The 15,424-nt window shown below is 38.1% G+C and overlaps 1 protein-coding gene across 1 annotated transcript in view; it reads right to left on the minus strand.

The window, feature by feature from the left end:
• The window catches only part of LOC129254023 (uncharacterized), a 19,888-nt gene extending 4,610 nt beyond the window's left edge, over positions 1–15,278 (minus strand). The window contains exons 1-4 of the mRNA XM_064095105.1: positions 15,220–15,278; positions 6,694–7,235; positions 4,135–4,210; positions 860–948 (exon numbers count right to left, since the gene is read on the minus strand). Of these exons, the coding sequence (XP_063951175.1) occupies positions 860–948; positions 4,135–4,210; positions 6,694–7,210 (682 nt within the window). The 5' untranslated portion in view covers positions 7,211–7,235; positions 15,220–15,278. The remainder of the gene's footprint in view (positions 1–859; positions 949–4,134; positions 4,211–6,693; positions 7,236–15,219) is intronic.
• Positions 15,279–15,424: the final 146 nt, after the last annotated feature.

The following is a 15,424-nucleotide window of genomic DNA, read 5'->3' on the forward strand; positions in this document are numbered from 1 at the left end:
ATGCGATTAAATTTGGTAAAGTTATCAATCAATACCAAAATATGTTCCTTGGATGAAAACCAAGCTGTACATTCCTGTGAGAAATTAATAATAAAATATGCAAGAGATACAGCTGCAAAACACTTTCAAACAGTGCATTGAATACAGAGGTAATCTCGTCTACAGTAGACCCGTGAAAGATGTTTGTCATGTTTCCTAGAATTTGAGTGGGCAGTAGCAATAAAAGAAGCTGAATAGACTGTCATTGGAACAGCAATGTCCATTACACTTGCCCACTCACACGTAAGAACAATGAGAATAACGCTGCAGCCGATCATCGGCTCACGGACCGCTCTCTAGTATCACGCTGGTCTATGGCTCTTCTATGCTGCTGACTGCTATGGGGACGTCGACTGAAATCAAAACTGTTTCGATCAATGAACGAACGCGATACTGAACGTGAAAAGTGATAACTTCCGGTCAACTAGTACCAAGTGCACGTCATAGACAATCGAAAACTTGTTAATGTAATAGCTTGTGCAGGTCTCGAGTTGGGTTTCGCCTAAGTGACTGTCTCATTCATGTCTATGTGACAAGAGCAATACAAAGTAACGTGGTTGTCTTACAAACGATCAACATCATGAAACCTTAGGCACCTTGTCAAAAGTCAGAGCCAAGTCTTCCCTGCAGGAATCCTGAAAGTGGCTTATTACTACAAATCCTCACATTTTATTAGGCCCTACATTTTATCATAACAAAACAACGGGAAATGCAGGAAAGCTTCCATGAAAGGACGCATAGCACCTTCATAGCAGATCTTCTGCCTAAAGACATGGCAAAGACTTTTGACAAGCTGCCTTATGAACACATTTTTTCTTACCATCACCACTCTTGGTTAGTCTATTCCTCTTCTTCATTGTCACCCCTTTAGCTGGAATGGTGGGCAGTGAGGAGGGATCAACATACGCTCTGTCAAAGACAATCAAACATAAAAACTAACATTTTGTGATGGAATTCAAGTCACTGCATTCAAACACTACCATGCCAGTCATGGCTTAGGAGGAGGGGATGCCTGCCATTACACTGTAGATCAATGATTATTCAATACAAATCAAGTGCATTGCATTGAATAAGCCAGGGGGCCGTTTCATAAAGCTGTTTGTAAGTTAAGAGCAACTTTAAGAACGACTGGTGATCCCTTCTTGTAGTAAATGGTATATTGATTGGCGATGGTTTAGAACGTAAGAAAGGATCACCAGTCGTTCTTAAAGTCCCTCTTAACTTACGAACAGCTTTATGAAACGGCCCCCAGTTATCATTAAAGATTTTCAGAGATGCCAACTTTTGGAAATCAGAATTAGGGAGGATTTGCAACCGACACCAAATTATGTGCGCGTAGCGGACATCTCGAGCGCGGAGCGCTCGACCCTTGCGGCCTGGGTCCAGGGCCCGCCTTAGGGCCCTGGAAGCTCTGGGTTTCTAGATGCTCTCTGGTGCAATCTGACCCTTATTTTGGAGCATTTCACATGTTTTTATAAAAACATTGTTCCCACTTTTTTAACATAAAAATTAAAGAAAATATCAGATATGCATTTTTACATGTAAAAAAAATGAGGGGACAATAGAAGGAAAGTACCTGTTCAACAATAATAATAATGAGGAATTATCCTCTTTATTATTATCAAAGCGCGGGTAACGTCTTCCTCCTCGCTGGTCCCTTGCTTGGTGAAATAAGTCAACAGGGTACCGTAGGTAACAGTGTATTAACCGCACCTTTTTCTCGGCGGGACAGAATCAAAAGTCGGGGGTGCGGTTTATACACGGTGACAGGTCTGAGCCAAGCCAATCTCAGCCTGATACCACTACCAGTTTTCAACTCGCGTCGGGTGGCCGAGCGTAGCCGCTTGGGGCAATCCCGTTTAGAGGGGTATGAGCCGCGGGTATAAAAGGGAAGCAACTATGACTACCGGTATCTGCCGTAAATGTCCCTCAAAGTTATATCACGGTAACAAACGCACCTACCTTCATGAAACTGACTATTTTTAATGGTGTGACTCTGTCTTTGTTGTCATTTTTTAGTCATCGAGGCAAAGTTCAGACGCCAATCGATTGCACAGCGCGGTGCAGCTAGCCGAATAAGACATGCATGTGTAATGTTTATCGCAACGTCAACGTAAGCTGGCGCTTTACCTTTCCGTGGAAGTTATTTTGTTTGACAAATTATTGGTATTATTTGACAATTAATCATCCATCATCTCAAAATCAATCTTCAATCCCCATCTTCACTCCTTCCGACTTTTATTTTTAATTATTATTCACTTTATTCCCGCCCAGAGCTCCCATTGAAAATACGGTATACCGGTACTAGCATTTTTTTTCCTATTTTGCTGTCTGTAAGATACCGCCACACACGTACTGAGAACTACCGGTAGTGGTTCAAAGCAGACAAGAAAAACACCTGAACAAAATCGCAAATTTCTCGTATCTTGAACCTTCCCGTATTCCCTTGTCTAAAATTCATGTCAAGACATTGAATGCTAGACAGCATTCTGAAAGCAAAAGTGGGGCTGTGATGCAGGAAATATGATATGAACGATCTTCTCGTATGGGTGAGCCCCCATGTTGATGCTGGTATCGGTACTTGCAATGAACACCGGTACCATATGTGTGTGTGTGAGGTGACTCGGAGTGTGGAAGTGGCCAATAATATCGGCAACTTGCAGATAAGTGACGAAGCGCTGATTTCCCATCATTTTTTACTAGTAATTCTTCGATATTTTTTGGTTCTTGACTCTTTCTTAAATACGCATATTAGAGATAGAAAGTAAGTTTGATTAAATTATTTTTTTTTTGATTTTTTTTTTTTTTTTAATGATTTTTTTTTTTTTTTTTTTTCCATCCGAAAATGGGGGTGCGGTTAATACACGGGTGCGGTTAATACACCGTTACTTACGGTACTAGTGGAGCTCGAAGATCTCGTCTTCGCAATGTCCGTAAATATGCCGTTTGCTCCCTACGTCAGTACGTGCTTCCGAATATCATCACGACCTCCTTGCTCAACTGAAATGTCTACGCTGCAAATTGTGCAAAATGCATGGTAAATTCCTCTTTCCGACTTCCGAATACACGGGTACTGGAGACTGTATTCAGTCTTATACTTCTGAGACCATTTCTTGGTCTTCTTTTTTGATTTTCCGCCATTTCGTGTCAATATCAACCCATCAATACGCCGAAATCACACACCGATATTCCACCGCATGACTCGACAAATCCAGGGCCGCGAGCGCACACGCCTCGCGAAGCTAGCCGGGCCTACCGGCCTGGTGCACAGTGGATTCCTGTTGGGCATATCACATGCACCAGCTTTTCGCTGCTCCATATTTGTCTGCCTTTCACACAGAATTTAGTAGCAGCGAACGTAATGGAGTTACTACATGCTAAAGTTAGCAGACGATACATGTACTTCCAATCCAATTTGATCAATGCAAAAAAATCGTAATTTCGGGAGGATAAGGATGGTAATCGTAAGGGCGGGAGTTGGGATGAATTTTCGGGAGCCTCCCGATTAAATCGGGAGGGTTGGCATCTCTGGATTTTGTGCACAGGGCAAATTTAAGTCCAGCTCACGGGTTATGTAAAGGTGTTTCAAATGTGTATTTGTTTGTATCAGGAGCAAATAAACACAACTTGATTTAGATCCACTCATTTTACTGTTATGATGATGAACAGCATTTGTATAGTGCCATTTATGTATACAAAAAACATTCAATGACGCCAGCTCCCCAATATGTCACACTTTATTCACACAGTCGCTAGAAAAGATGGGTCTTTAGTTCAGATTTGAAGGTCTCAATGTTGTCACAATCACAAAGTTGGATTGGTAGAGAATTCCAAAGACGAGGAGCAACTGATGATAAAAACTCTACCTCTGTGTGTTTTCAGCGGGTACCTGGGCACTTGAAGAAGTCCAGCAGGAAGAAGTCTTGGCCACAGCTGAACTACGCTGATTAGTCCAGTTACATAGCTAGAGGCCATGTTAAGTAGAGCTTATAAGCTTCTACTTCTACTTCATTTGAAACAAACAATTTTCAGTTGGACTTCTGAATGAAAATACACTGTGTTTAATGTAATAGGTAAAAAAGAAGGAATACTTACACATAACCACAATCATGGTTAACTTTTTTGAAGCCTCTTGGTCTGTTTAAGTCAGGATCACTTGCCAAGTATAAATCTAATGATATTAAAGAAAGAACAAAAACAAACATTTATAGAAAAAGAAGTGATCGTAATGGGCAGGGGTGTAGACAGAGCGGGGCCCCGTCTTACAAAGAGTTGCGATTTATCTGATCAATCGAAACTATGGAAAGCCAGCAACATCAACATACATTTATTCATGTTTATTCAAAATATATTCTAATTATGATATATATTCATGCATTCATTGTTTTCTTGAAAATTTGCTGTGCTTCTCTGTTTACAAAAACACATTGTGCAAATTTCCTGTAGAAAAAATTATGACATTGATAAATTTCAATAAAGTTACGATGATTGGATCAATCGTAACTCTCTGTAAGACGGGGCCCAGGAATAATCCCAAACTTCTGAAGTAGTCTGCTGTGCAAACCTTTCACCCGAGTTAATAGGTACGAATGCGCAGCCTCAATGACTTGTGCATAGAAGGCCCTCTCGATGAAATTGAAACAGCAAGTTTTATATCTTTCGTGCTAGTCTTGTGTGAAGACCCATTTGTTGATCAAAGTTTCAAACAGGGTCTGTGCCTGCAGACTACTTCTGAAGTGTGTGGAACCGACATGTAGAAAGACATCATGCTTACCATCATAAAAAGTCTATGGCCCGTTTCATGAAGGACTTGCAACTGTTGTAACTTTGCCATTATGGCAACTACCATGGTAACCTTGATTCTGATTGGCTGCTGAGCCCTATTACCATGGTAGTTGCCATAATGGCAAAGTTACAACAGTTGCAAGTCCTTTATGAAACGGGGCCCCTGGTCTATTCTTCTATAACACAAAGATTCATAATCGGTTGCAAAACATTAATGGCCTATCAAGATAATCCTTGCTTATGTACATTTTCTTCAGACAACTGACCTAGTTATCAAGCAAAGACACTTCTCTATTTGCAATTGATCGCAAACCTTTGTTTTACTGGGGAAAGGTAGTAATGATGTACATGTAGATAATAGTGTTGTAGACTGTAGATTCACTACATTGCACTGTAGTCTGTAAACTTCGGCACATATACAATGTGCAAAGATGAGAAGATTACTAATATAAAATGTGTTATCCTTCAGACATCAGTATTTTTGCCTGAAATATTGATAAACAATCTGAATTATTAGAAAAATGTCAATGTAGTCCAATTGTATAACAAATATGAATTCATAAGGGTTACTCTGAAAAGCGACTACGGTATAAAAAGAGATTTCTGCTCAGGAACCGAAATCTTGATGGTCACTGACTTATTTCTATAAATGGTGTGTTATTTGCAAAGAACCAAGAAATTGAAAGATGTAAATTTTCACAAAATTAAATGAGAAATTATCCAATATGTACTTGTGTAGGATGTTTCATTTTTAATTTCTTGTGAAAATTGCTCCCATGAACGTAAAATATGTGCTTGTACCAAATATTTATCATCAACTTATAATAGCCTAATATTCCTACTATTCCTATTATTCTGAACCAAAACCCGTCAAGGCTCTAACCTTAACATTTTTGAAAGAGAAATAAGAAAGGAGTAAATAAAGCAATTGGACCAATATATTTTAAACCCTAACACTGAACAAACATACATGTAGGCAGATTGAATAACTTCAATGAAGACACAGAATCTGAGGTGTGTATAAATTGTATAACTTCAATGAAGACACAGAATCTTAGGTGTGTATATAAAATATGGAAGTTTCTATAACAGTGGTCTCATTGTCCTCCTTGAAAATCATGACAGGCCTAGGCCAGATCCACAGGTAAGTACATGTACATGAAGATCGAAGATGCATTGCTAATGGAATTGACAACCAATCAGCATGATACTACCGGTAGTCTGTGTTAATTCACTAAGGCCCGTATTCTGAAGTCAGGTTTAACTAAGACCATGGATTAACTCTGTGCTAAAATTATGGGAAGCCAAAAGTGTCAAAATTTGTATTAAGTTGTTTGTTTCTTATGTTAACTGTGCTATTTTCTGATTCATCGATGGTGAAGACAATCATCTATTTATAATTACTAGACAATTATGAATGATTTGAGAGCCAAATGAGCTGAAATATATCTCTACTGTTAGTGATCTATGTAAAAATTGGCTATACATACACTTAAACCACTACTTTAAACCTGAGTTTAAGTTAAACCCAACTTCAGAATACAGGACTACGGGTCTAACAGTCTGTAACAAGAGCTGTTTGAGCAACCCGTGGAGCTGAATACTTCATAAGTTGCTGCGCAAAAACCTGCATATCATCGCTGGGGTGTTCAATCCTTGCATCTCAAATTCAAAAATTTGAGGAAAGCTCAGAAAAACCTTGTTTTTGGAATCAGAACATAAGTAGGAACCTTCTTTTGCCTAGAAAGAGATTTCTACAGGAATTAGGAAACGGTTATGAGATGACATGAGGTTGCCAACAATGCCATAATTCTAAAAAAAGAAGCTTTTTCTGAGCAGTCCTGGCAATGCATTATTCCATAGTCTCACCTAGCGGTTGACTCTTGATGAGTTTTCCCTGTTCCCCTCTCATGGCATTCTTAGCTTGTTCAGCCGTTTCAAACTGCACAAACCCAAATCCGCTGTGGATGGAGATGGCCCTGATACGTCCGTATTTCATGAATGTCTCCATCAAGAGCTCCATGATGTTCTTCCGGTCCTCCTTCCTGGTGTACGTGTTCAGGTTGCCGACAAAGACGCGGGCCGCCTTGGCCGAAGGCGACATGTCGTTGGTGTAGTTGCTCACCGCCGGATACTTGCTCATGAAGCTGTTCATGGCTGCTCCGCTCATTCCCTGGTGGCCTCCCATGCCTTGCATGTTACCCATGCCCATCCCCATCCCCTGCATGCCCATACCCAAACCCATCCCCATGCCCATATTCCCCATGCTCCCCATGTTTCCCATATTCATTCCCATGCCATGGGGACCACCGTGGGGTCCGCCGTGGTGGTGGGGCTGATGACCATGGTGGCCGTAGCCGGGCCCAGAGCCATAGTTGCGGTGCATCGCTGAGAGAGGTTGGTCTCTTGAGCTGCAGACAGAAAAAAAATTTACATCCTTGATATAAGTCATACATATATCATGTGAGAGGTATATTGAAAATCCCAAAGCAACATCGACACCCAATTAATCAATTTGAACGTACTAAAAAATATACTTGAAGGGATAGAGCCTCGTCGATCTGGCGCTGCACAGCGGCAGCCGGGCCCACGATCAATTGGGCAAAGCAAATTTTCGGAGTATTTCATTTCATGTCTATTTCGAACAATAAAATATGGATTTTCATTTTTTTATAAGGCAGTGATTTTTCTAGTTGTCTTTCCTGCGTTTAAGATTATAAGGAGGATATTTCTAGAGACAGTCAAGCAGTCTGCTCCTCTAAGTATACACAACTGTGCATCACCTTTGTCCACATATGTCGAGTTTCATAAAGAATTAGGAGAGACTATATTAAACAATGCTAATTCCACAGGTTCAGGAAAGAATCAATTGTTTTTTCACTTGACAATGAGAAAATTAGAATATTTCATATTTCATATAATAAAATACAAAATAGTGAGTGGAAGAAATCATCAGTCTTCACATTTGCATGTACCAATCAGGATGTGCATATAACTGTTTTGTGAAATAAAGCAAAACTTTAAAATGTAACAACTTTCTTATTTTACATCCGATTTCGATGAAATTTTCAGTGTTATACTTGTGGGATTTTTCTCTTTTTATTGAAAACAACTTTTGTTGGGGTGGACTTGTCCTTTAACAAGTTTCAAATTAGGAAAAAAGTAATGACATTGGCATTTCAAATCTAAAGAAAAGAGCAAAATTTTAACAAGAAAATCCTTACAAAGATATGCAGTTAGCAAAGAATGGTTTGCTAACATTATCCATTTTTTCTGATCATGTATGATGGTGATCGAAAAAAATTTGTTTGTCTGGAACATGGGGTGGTTTGTAAAGAAAAAAATAACATAACACGATAAATTTAATAAAACATGAGAGTTCAGAGACTATAAGGAGAAAAATAAAATTTCTGGACATTCTGGTTTAAAGGGATGCTCCGGGCTGATAATATTCATATCTAAATAAGCAGAGTAAAATTCGCAAAGCAAAATGCTGAAAATTTCATCAAAATAGGATTATATTATAACAAAGTTATTGAATTTTAAAGATTTCATTGTTCCGGTGAAACAGTTCTAGGCATGTCTTCATGAATATTCATTAGGTGGGCAGATCATGTCAAATCCCCACTTTCCTTTTTCTAATGTTATTACATGAAATCATTTTTTTTTCTTTTTTTCTTGTGTAAAAGATGTGTCTCCTTTATTATGAAATAAGTTACAGCAAGAAATAACTAATGCAATTAATCAGTTGTCAATCTAATTGCTTTAGTTCTTGGCAGAAAAAATTAAATAAACCTAATTTCATATAAAATACAAAAGAACATGTGGAGATATGACATCATCAGCCCACCTAATGAACATTCATGAAGACATGCTAAGAACTGTTTTACTGGAATAATACAAATATTTAAAATTCAATAACTTTATTTGTTATCCAATTTTGATGAAATTTTTAGCTTTGTGAATTTTCTATTTAATTAGATATAAATATTTTCAGCCCGGAACACCCCTTTAAATCAGAAAAGTTGCATCCCTGCATTACAAGTAGAACACCTCTGGAAGTCTCGCCTGCATTATCATTCATACAATATAGCAGCAGTGCTGACTTTGAAAACTACTATAACATAATTATTCACAAAAAAACACAATTCATATAATGATACAATACTATGTTCATTGACAATGAAAGACATTTGACCTTGATCATGCGACCTAAGACTTGTCAGTGATACTTGATTACCCCTATATCCACATTTTATAAACTATATCTGTAAACTTTGAAAGTTATGACAGCAATCTAATAATTACCTCCAAAATAGCCAAAGTTCATTGACCTTAAATGACCTTTGACTTTGGTCATGTGACCTGAAACTCGCATGAGATGTTCAGTGATACTTGATTACTTTCATGTCCAAGTTTTATGAATCAGATCCATGAACATTCAAAGTTATGATGGTAATTCAACAAATACCCCCAACATGGCCAAAGTTCATTGACCTTTGACCTTGGTCATGTGACTTGAAACTCAGGCAGGATGTTCAGTAATACTTGATTAACCTTATGTCCAAGTTTTATGAACTAGGTCCATATACTTTCTAACATATGCTGTCATTTAAAAACCTTAACCTTTGGTTAAGATTTGATGTTGATGCCGCCGTCACTGCCGTCGGAAAAGCGCCTATAGTCTCACTCTGCTATGCAGGTGAGACAAAAACCCTATTATTTAGTTGAGGTAATATGCACAATCAGGGTGGGCAACTGTGTTTTTCAAACTTAACTCCTTATATCTTTCTAAGTGATACATATATTTCTTTGAAATTTTGTACATTAATTACCTATAACTGGTTAATCAACCCCTACAAATTTAATGAGAAATAGATAATGACAAGTATGGCAAGTTCCCCCAAGTCTGCGCAGTCCCCCTTGTCTGCGCACACGCGTATTTGCGCGATTCTAGTAGAAGAAGATACGCAACGAACACAGACTTTACACATGCAATACATAGACAGGTATTCATAAAAAAATCTGACTCAAAATGGTGGAAAAATAATGAAATTTGGGCATTTCATGTGACGGCCTCAAAATGCAGCCTTTCTCATCAAAATCCCCGAATCGTGTGCAAAGTGAATGAGCGCGCAGACATGGGGTACCATTTTTTTTTTCAATCTGAAAATGACTGCCCGAGGTTTTTTCAAGAAAATCCTATATTTTCTTTCATTTTTCAATGAGAAATTTGGTACACTTACTCATGATAATATAAGGAACCTTATTAACTGAAAGATTTTGTGAAATAAGAAGAAATTCATGTGAAATCTTAACTCAAATTGTTAGGTGCGCAGACTTGGGGCCCACCATCATACTAATTAATAGTAATTACCGGTACCCAAATTGCTGAAAAATAGCATGTAACACATGATATTTTTTTCACATAAAAAGTGATTGAAAAGTTAATTTTTAAGTCTTAAATTCAAAACTACCCCTATGAGTTGTATTTCTTCAGATTGCATTTTTTGATAGGCAATCCAATGATGCTAAAAACTAGGAATAAAAAAAAAGTAATTTTCAGATATTTTCAAAATATTAATTGTCAGTTGCACACCGATTGTTCTATTGACCTTGATAATAAAATACTAAGTTCATTGATCCTACATAACCTTTGACCTTGATCCCTTGACCTGAAACTTGCACAAATGATCAGTGATACTTGATCACCCTTATGTCCATATTTCATGAACTAGATCCATCTACTTCAAAGTTATGACATTTAAAATCTTATCCTTGGTTAAGAATCAATGTTGATACCACAAGGTCAAAGTTCATTGACCCTAAATGACTGCTGACCTTGATCATGTGACCTGCAACTAATGCCAGATGATAGATACTTGATTGCCCTTATGTACAAGTTTTATGATGACAATACAAAAACATAACATTGGTTCAGGTTTTCTTGATTTCCCCAACATGGTCTAGGTTCATTTATCTTAAAGGACAAGTCCACCCCAGAAAAATGTTGATTTGAATAGAGAAAACTCAAACTAGCATAACACTGAAAATTTCATCGAAATCGGCTGTAAAATGAGAAAGTTATGGTATTTTAAAGTTTCGCTAATTTTCACAAAACAGTGATATGCACAACTCAGTGATGATTTCCATCACTCACTATTTCTTTTGTTTTTTTATTGTTTTAATCATACAATATTTCATTTTTTACAGATTTGACAATGAGGACAAACTTGACTAAACCATATAGTCAAACAATGCCAATTCCACATGTTCAGGGAGGAATTAATCATTGTTTCACTTGACAATGAGAAAATTAGAATATTTCATATATCATTTATACAAAATAGTGAGTGGATGACGTCTTCAGTCTCCTCAGTTGCATACCGACCAGGATGTGCATATAACTGTTTTGTGAAATGAAGTGAAACTTTAAAATGTCATAAGTTTCTTATTTTACATCCGATTTTGATGAAATTTTCAGTGTTATGCTTGTTGGATTTTTCTCTTTTTATTCAAACCAACTTTTTGTTGGGGTGGACTTGTCCTTTAAATGACCACTGACCTTGGTCATGTGACCTGAAACTCGTGCAAGATTATCAGTAATACCTGATTATCCTTATGTCCAAGTTTCATGAAATAGGTCCACATACTTTTCAAGTTATGATGGCATTTCAAAAACTTAACCTTGGTGATGATGCTGCCGCTGCTGCTGCCGCTGTCAGAAAAATGGCGCCTATAGCACTCTGCTAGATGCAGGCGAGACAAAGTGAAATTGATAAGATTCACAAGGCTACATGTTTAAAGGTTACAAAAGATGATTACTGGGCAATGTGGTATGCGCTTGTAATCCAAGCCCTACATAGGGAAGATATGAATTGATGCAGAGGTCCCGGGGGGGCCACTTCCATTGACGAGTGGATACCATGCGCGACCATGGGGTCTCGAAAAGCACCCTAAACACGTATTTTCCATATTCTGAAAATGCACCCCTTAACAAGTATTGGCCTGTAAAACCCTATCCTTAACAAGTATTGGAAACAAAACAATACTCTTGCCAATTATTCCCTGAATTGACCCCCTAAACAAGTACAGCGATATTTTTGTTGTTATAATGGACGTCGGCGTTACCTTTACCTACATCATTGGGTTTAGTACAGCCCCACCTCCCACATCTCGCGCAAATCGTACTCTAAACACGTAGTATTGACTCTTGGGGCAAAAAGTACATCCTTTATAAAACATTTTAGTCTTAATTTTTTACACCCTCGCAAATTTGACCCTAAACACGTAGCTTTCCTAGCAAAAATAGATACCCTTTTTTCATTATTTGAGTGTTTTTGACACCCTTATTACGTTACGTACGTAACGTGCCCCATCTTGAAAAAGCCACCTTTTTAATATGTTTTTTGGGTCGCGCATGGTATCCTCTTGTCAATTTAAGTGGCCCCCCCAGGGCAGAGGTTCAAGCCCTAGTCAGGTTTCTCAGATGGCGACGTAAAAGGTTGGTTCCAGACGTAAATAGTCATGTCTGATTGATACACATCTGTAAAACTCAATCACACACATATTACCCCCCCCCCAAGAAGAGAAGAAATCATGTAATAACAGCAAATTAAGATGTAACAGTAAAATTAAAATTTGCACATATCCTGAAAATATATAAAGTATCAGTGAGTTCTACAGAACCATATTTTATTCATACATCCATAGAAAATTGAAAAAAAATGCTTGAAAATAACGAAAACAATAAACGGTGAACAATAAACGGTGAAGAATAAAGTACTCACCAATAACGGCTAAAAAAAAATCAGCGGTCTTTCAATAAATGACACCACTCTGCATAAAATAAATCAAATAAATATTAAAAGAAATTATATAAATTTTATATTTTAAACAAGCTTGATGAAAAAAAAAAGTTGATAAGGTCACATTTTAACTTAATTCAGACGTTAAATGAGCAAAAAGCCCTAAAGGTAAAAACCAAACGGTCATGAGCTGTGTACAAGCTGTATTCAATTAAAAGTCTCTATCACAAATATTTTAACACTAGATCTACCGTTGGTTTGAGTGGCGATTAGTCATATTCGACTATTGTCGCCATTGACTCATCTATAAAAATCTCACTTCTCAGTTCTCACATAATGATATTATTACCAATATGATGTGGACATATATAAAATATTTTTCTTGTGTATCCTTCTAATATGAAAAAGATAATTATAGTATATACAAAAGTTTGTCGTAACTCTTACTCAAAATGGCATATAAACAAATCTTCACCAAAAACAAACCACTATCTTCAGCTCAGTTCCAACTAGTTGCGCTTGCCCTGCCCTTTCAAAGATGCAATCATACCGGTATGTCTATGGTATGAATATAGGCATTTGGGGACCTTACAAAGAAAACAAAAATACAATATTTACAACCAGGGAAAGTATGCACCCACCATCTCAATTTTTTTATATTCTTTTACGCGTTCCCTACCATCACATCGTGTTTAAAAGTTCTTTTCCCTGAAAAAAGACAAGAACAAGATCAATGTTAACTTCCCATCAAAAGTACATTGAAAATGGCTAACCAGGGGAGTAGCGGCCTCTGATTATCAGGGCTTATGGTATTAGAAAGTTTTGAATACCCTTCTAGCAGCGCAAGGGAGGGAGGGTTGCCCGCAAAAGCGGAGCTCCCGGCAAAAAGCCAGGAAAACAATGCTCTATGTGGAACTGCTTCCCTTCCAAGTGCCAACACATTCCCAAGGCTCCACACTAACTTTTTTTCTTGGTGGCCCGATCGGTCCATCAAAATCATCAATATCATATTTTTGATGGCCCGTATCAAATTAAGTGGCCCTAAAACAATAGAAAACAACAGAATTTATCAAAACTTTGGTCGCCCAACCGGGCCACCAAGTGTTTGCTTTTACAGAATTTTGGTGGCCCGACTTTCATTTTTGGTTGCCCTGGGCCACTGCTAATGTAGAGCCCTGCATTCCCCAATACTAGCTCTGAGTTAAAACATGGACAGATTTAAAACGAGTCTATAATAATTAGCTTGATGTAGTGTACTTTTAATCTATTTCAAGGTTTATAATTTGGTAATTATGGGTCACTCTCCCAAACAACCTAAAAACAAAACAAAAATCATGAAGCTGAAAATATAAGTGAAAAGCAATCACACTGAAGATCGCGTCACCTACACAACACATGATGAGGCCATGGCCATGCCGGCCCATGGGGGGGGGGGGGGGAGTGGATTTTCATTCTTGCTTAATTTTATTTGCTTGGAATTGTAGTTGGAAAAAAGACTAATTTGCCGAAACATATCGAGCTTATTTATTGGCAATACAACTGGCAAAAATTAGCTTTTATTAACCTTACTAACGACTTAGTCTAAGGCCCTCATAGAACATGAAAGGATTTTTACTGTTAGTGTTATACTATCTAGATCCAACGATGGCAAGGCCCGAGGGTGTGGGTCCAAATCCATCACGACCATGAAAACTTAAACAATGTTATTGTTAAATCTTACTTGATTGATAAAGGTCTGTATAAGTTTTCAGATGTGAACTTGAGCTGGAGCCTGTTTGTAAGTAACGTTATTCTGCTTTAGGCCTAACGTTAGGCCCAGCTAGCTCTCACTCAGTCTCTTATCAATATCTAGACCAAAAGCTTCGGTCTCTGTTATGTTGGTTGTTCAGCTGAACTCCGTTGGCTTCACTCACCAAATACAGAGACCGAAGTTCTAGCGCGATCTGTACAGGGGACTCAATGGCCATATGTTTATGTACTTAAGATCGGATAAAACGGGGAAGTGAATTTGCGCGACAGCCGAGGTAAGTCACTGTTTTTGTTCCTTTTAACTTGATTTTTCTCCATTTTTGGGCAATTAATGCCAAGAGGGAATATTAATTTGCATTTTGGTCGCGTTAATTTTCAAAATTTTTATTCATTAAAGACAAAAATTGAAGAGCCCCGACGGGGGGATTTTGCATTGCAAGTCCCCTAATGGTGGCTGCACGCTAGCGAGCCGTCTGTGTACGAGGAGAAATTTAAAAAAAAAAAAAAGTTAAAAAACTCCTCGAAACAGACGGCTGTCAGCTGTCTAATCAATATCATGCTTATAAACACACCAAAACAAACACGTTGGTCCTTCGACTACACACATGCACTGCAGCTGCATGCAGCTCAGTAAACGTCATTTCTCACGACTGTCATTTGTAAACTGAACATGCTCAACTAACTCGATAAAAAACATCTCCCTCCCTACCTTACTATTGAACCTATTTTCCTATTAAAGACGATCCTTACATTAGTTATGAATATTACTTAACACTGATTAAAATTTTTGACCGGTTAATTCACTAAAAATGAAAAATATACAAAATAAAATACCCACGTGTAACATTTCCAGGTGAACCAGACGGCGGAGATCAGCGTACAAAATACACAGCGAGCTAGCTAGCTAGCTGCGCTAAATTCAACGAGACGCAAAACGTCATGCATGCCCGGCCGGCCGGCCCGCACCGGCCCTGCCGTGCCGGCGATGCCGCTCCGGGGAGCGCTTACACAGAGCTGCATCTTGCATGCTCGTATGCGCACGT

Source organism: Lytechinus pictus, chromosome 2 (assembly GCF_037042905.1).
Source record: "Lytechinus pictus isolate F3 Inbred chromosome 2, Lp3.0, whole genome shotgun sequence".
Classification (NCBI taxonomy): Eukaryota; Metazoa; Echinodermata; class Echinoidea; order Temnopleuroida; family Toxopneustidae; genus Lytechinus; species Lytechinus pictus.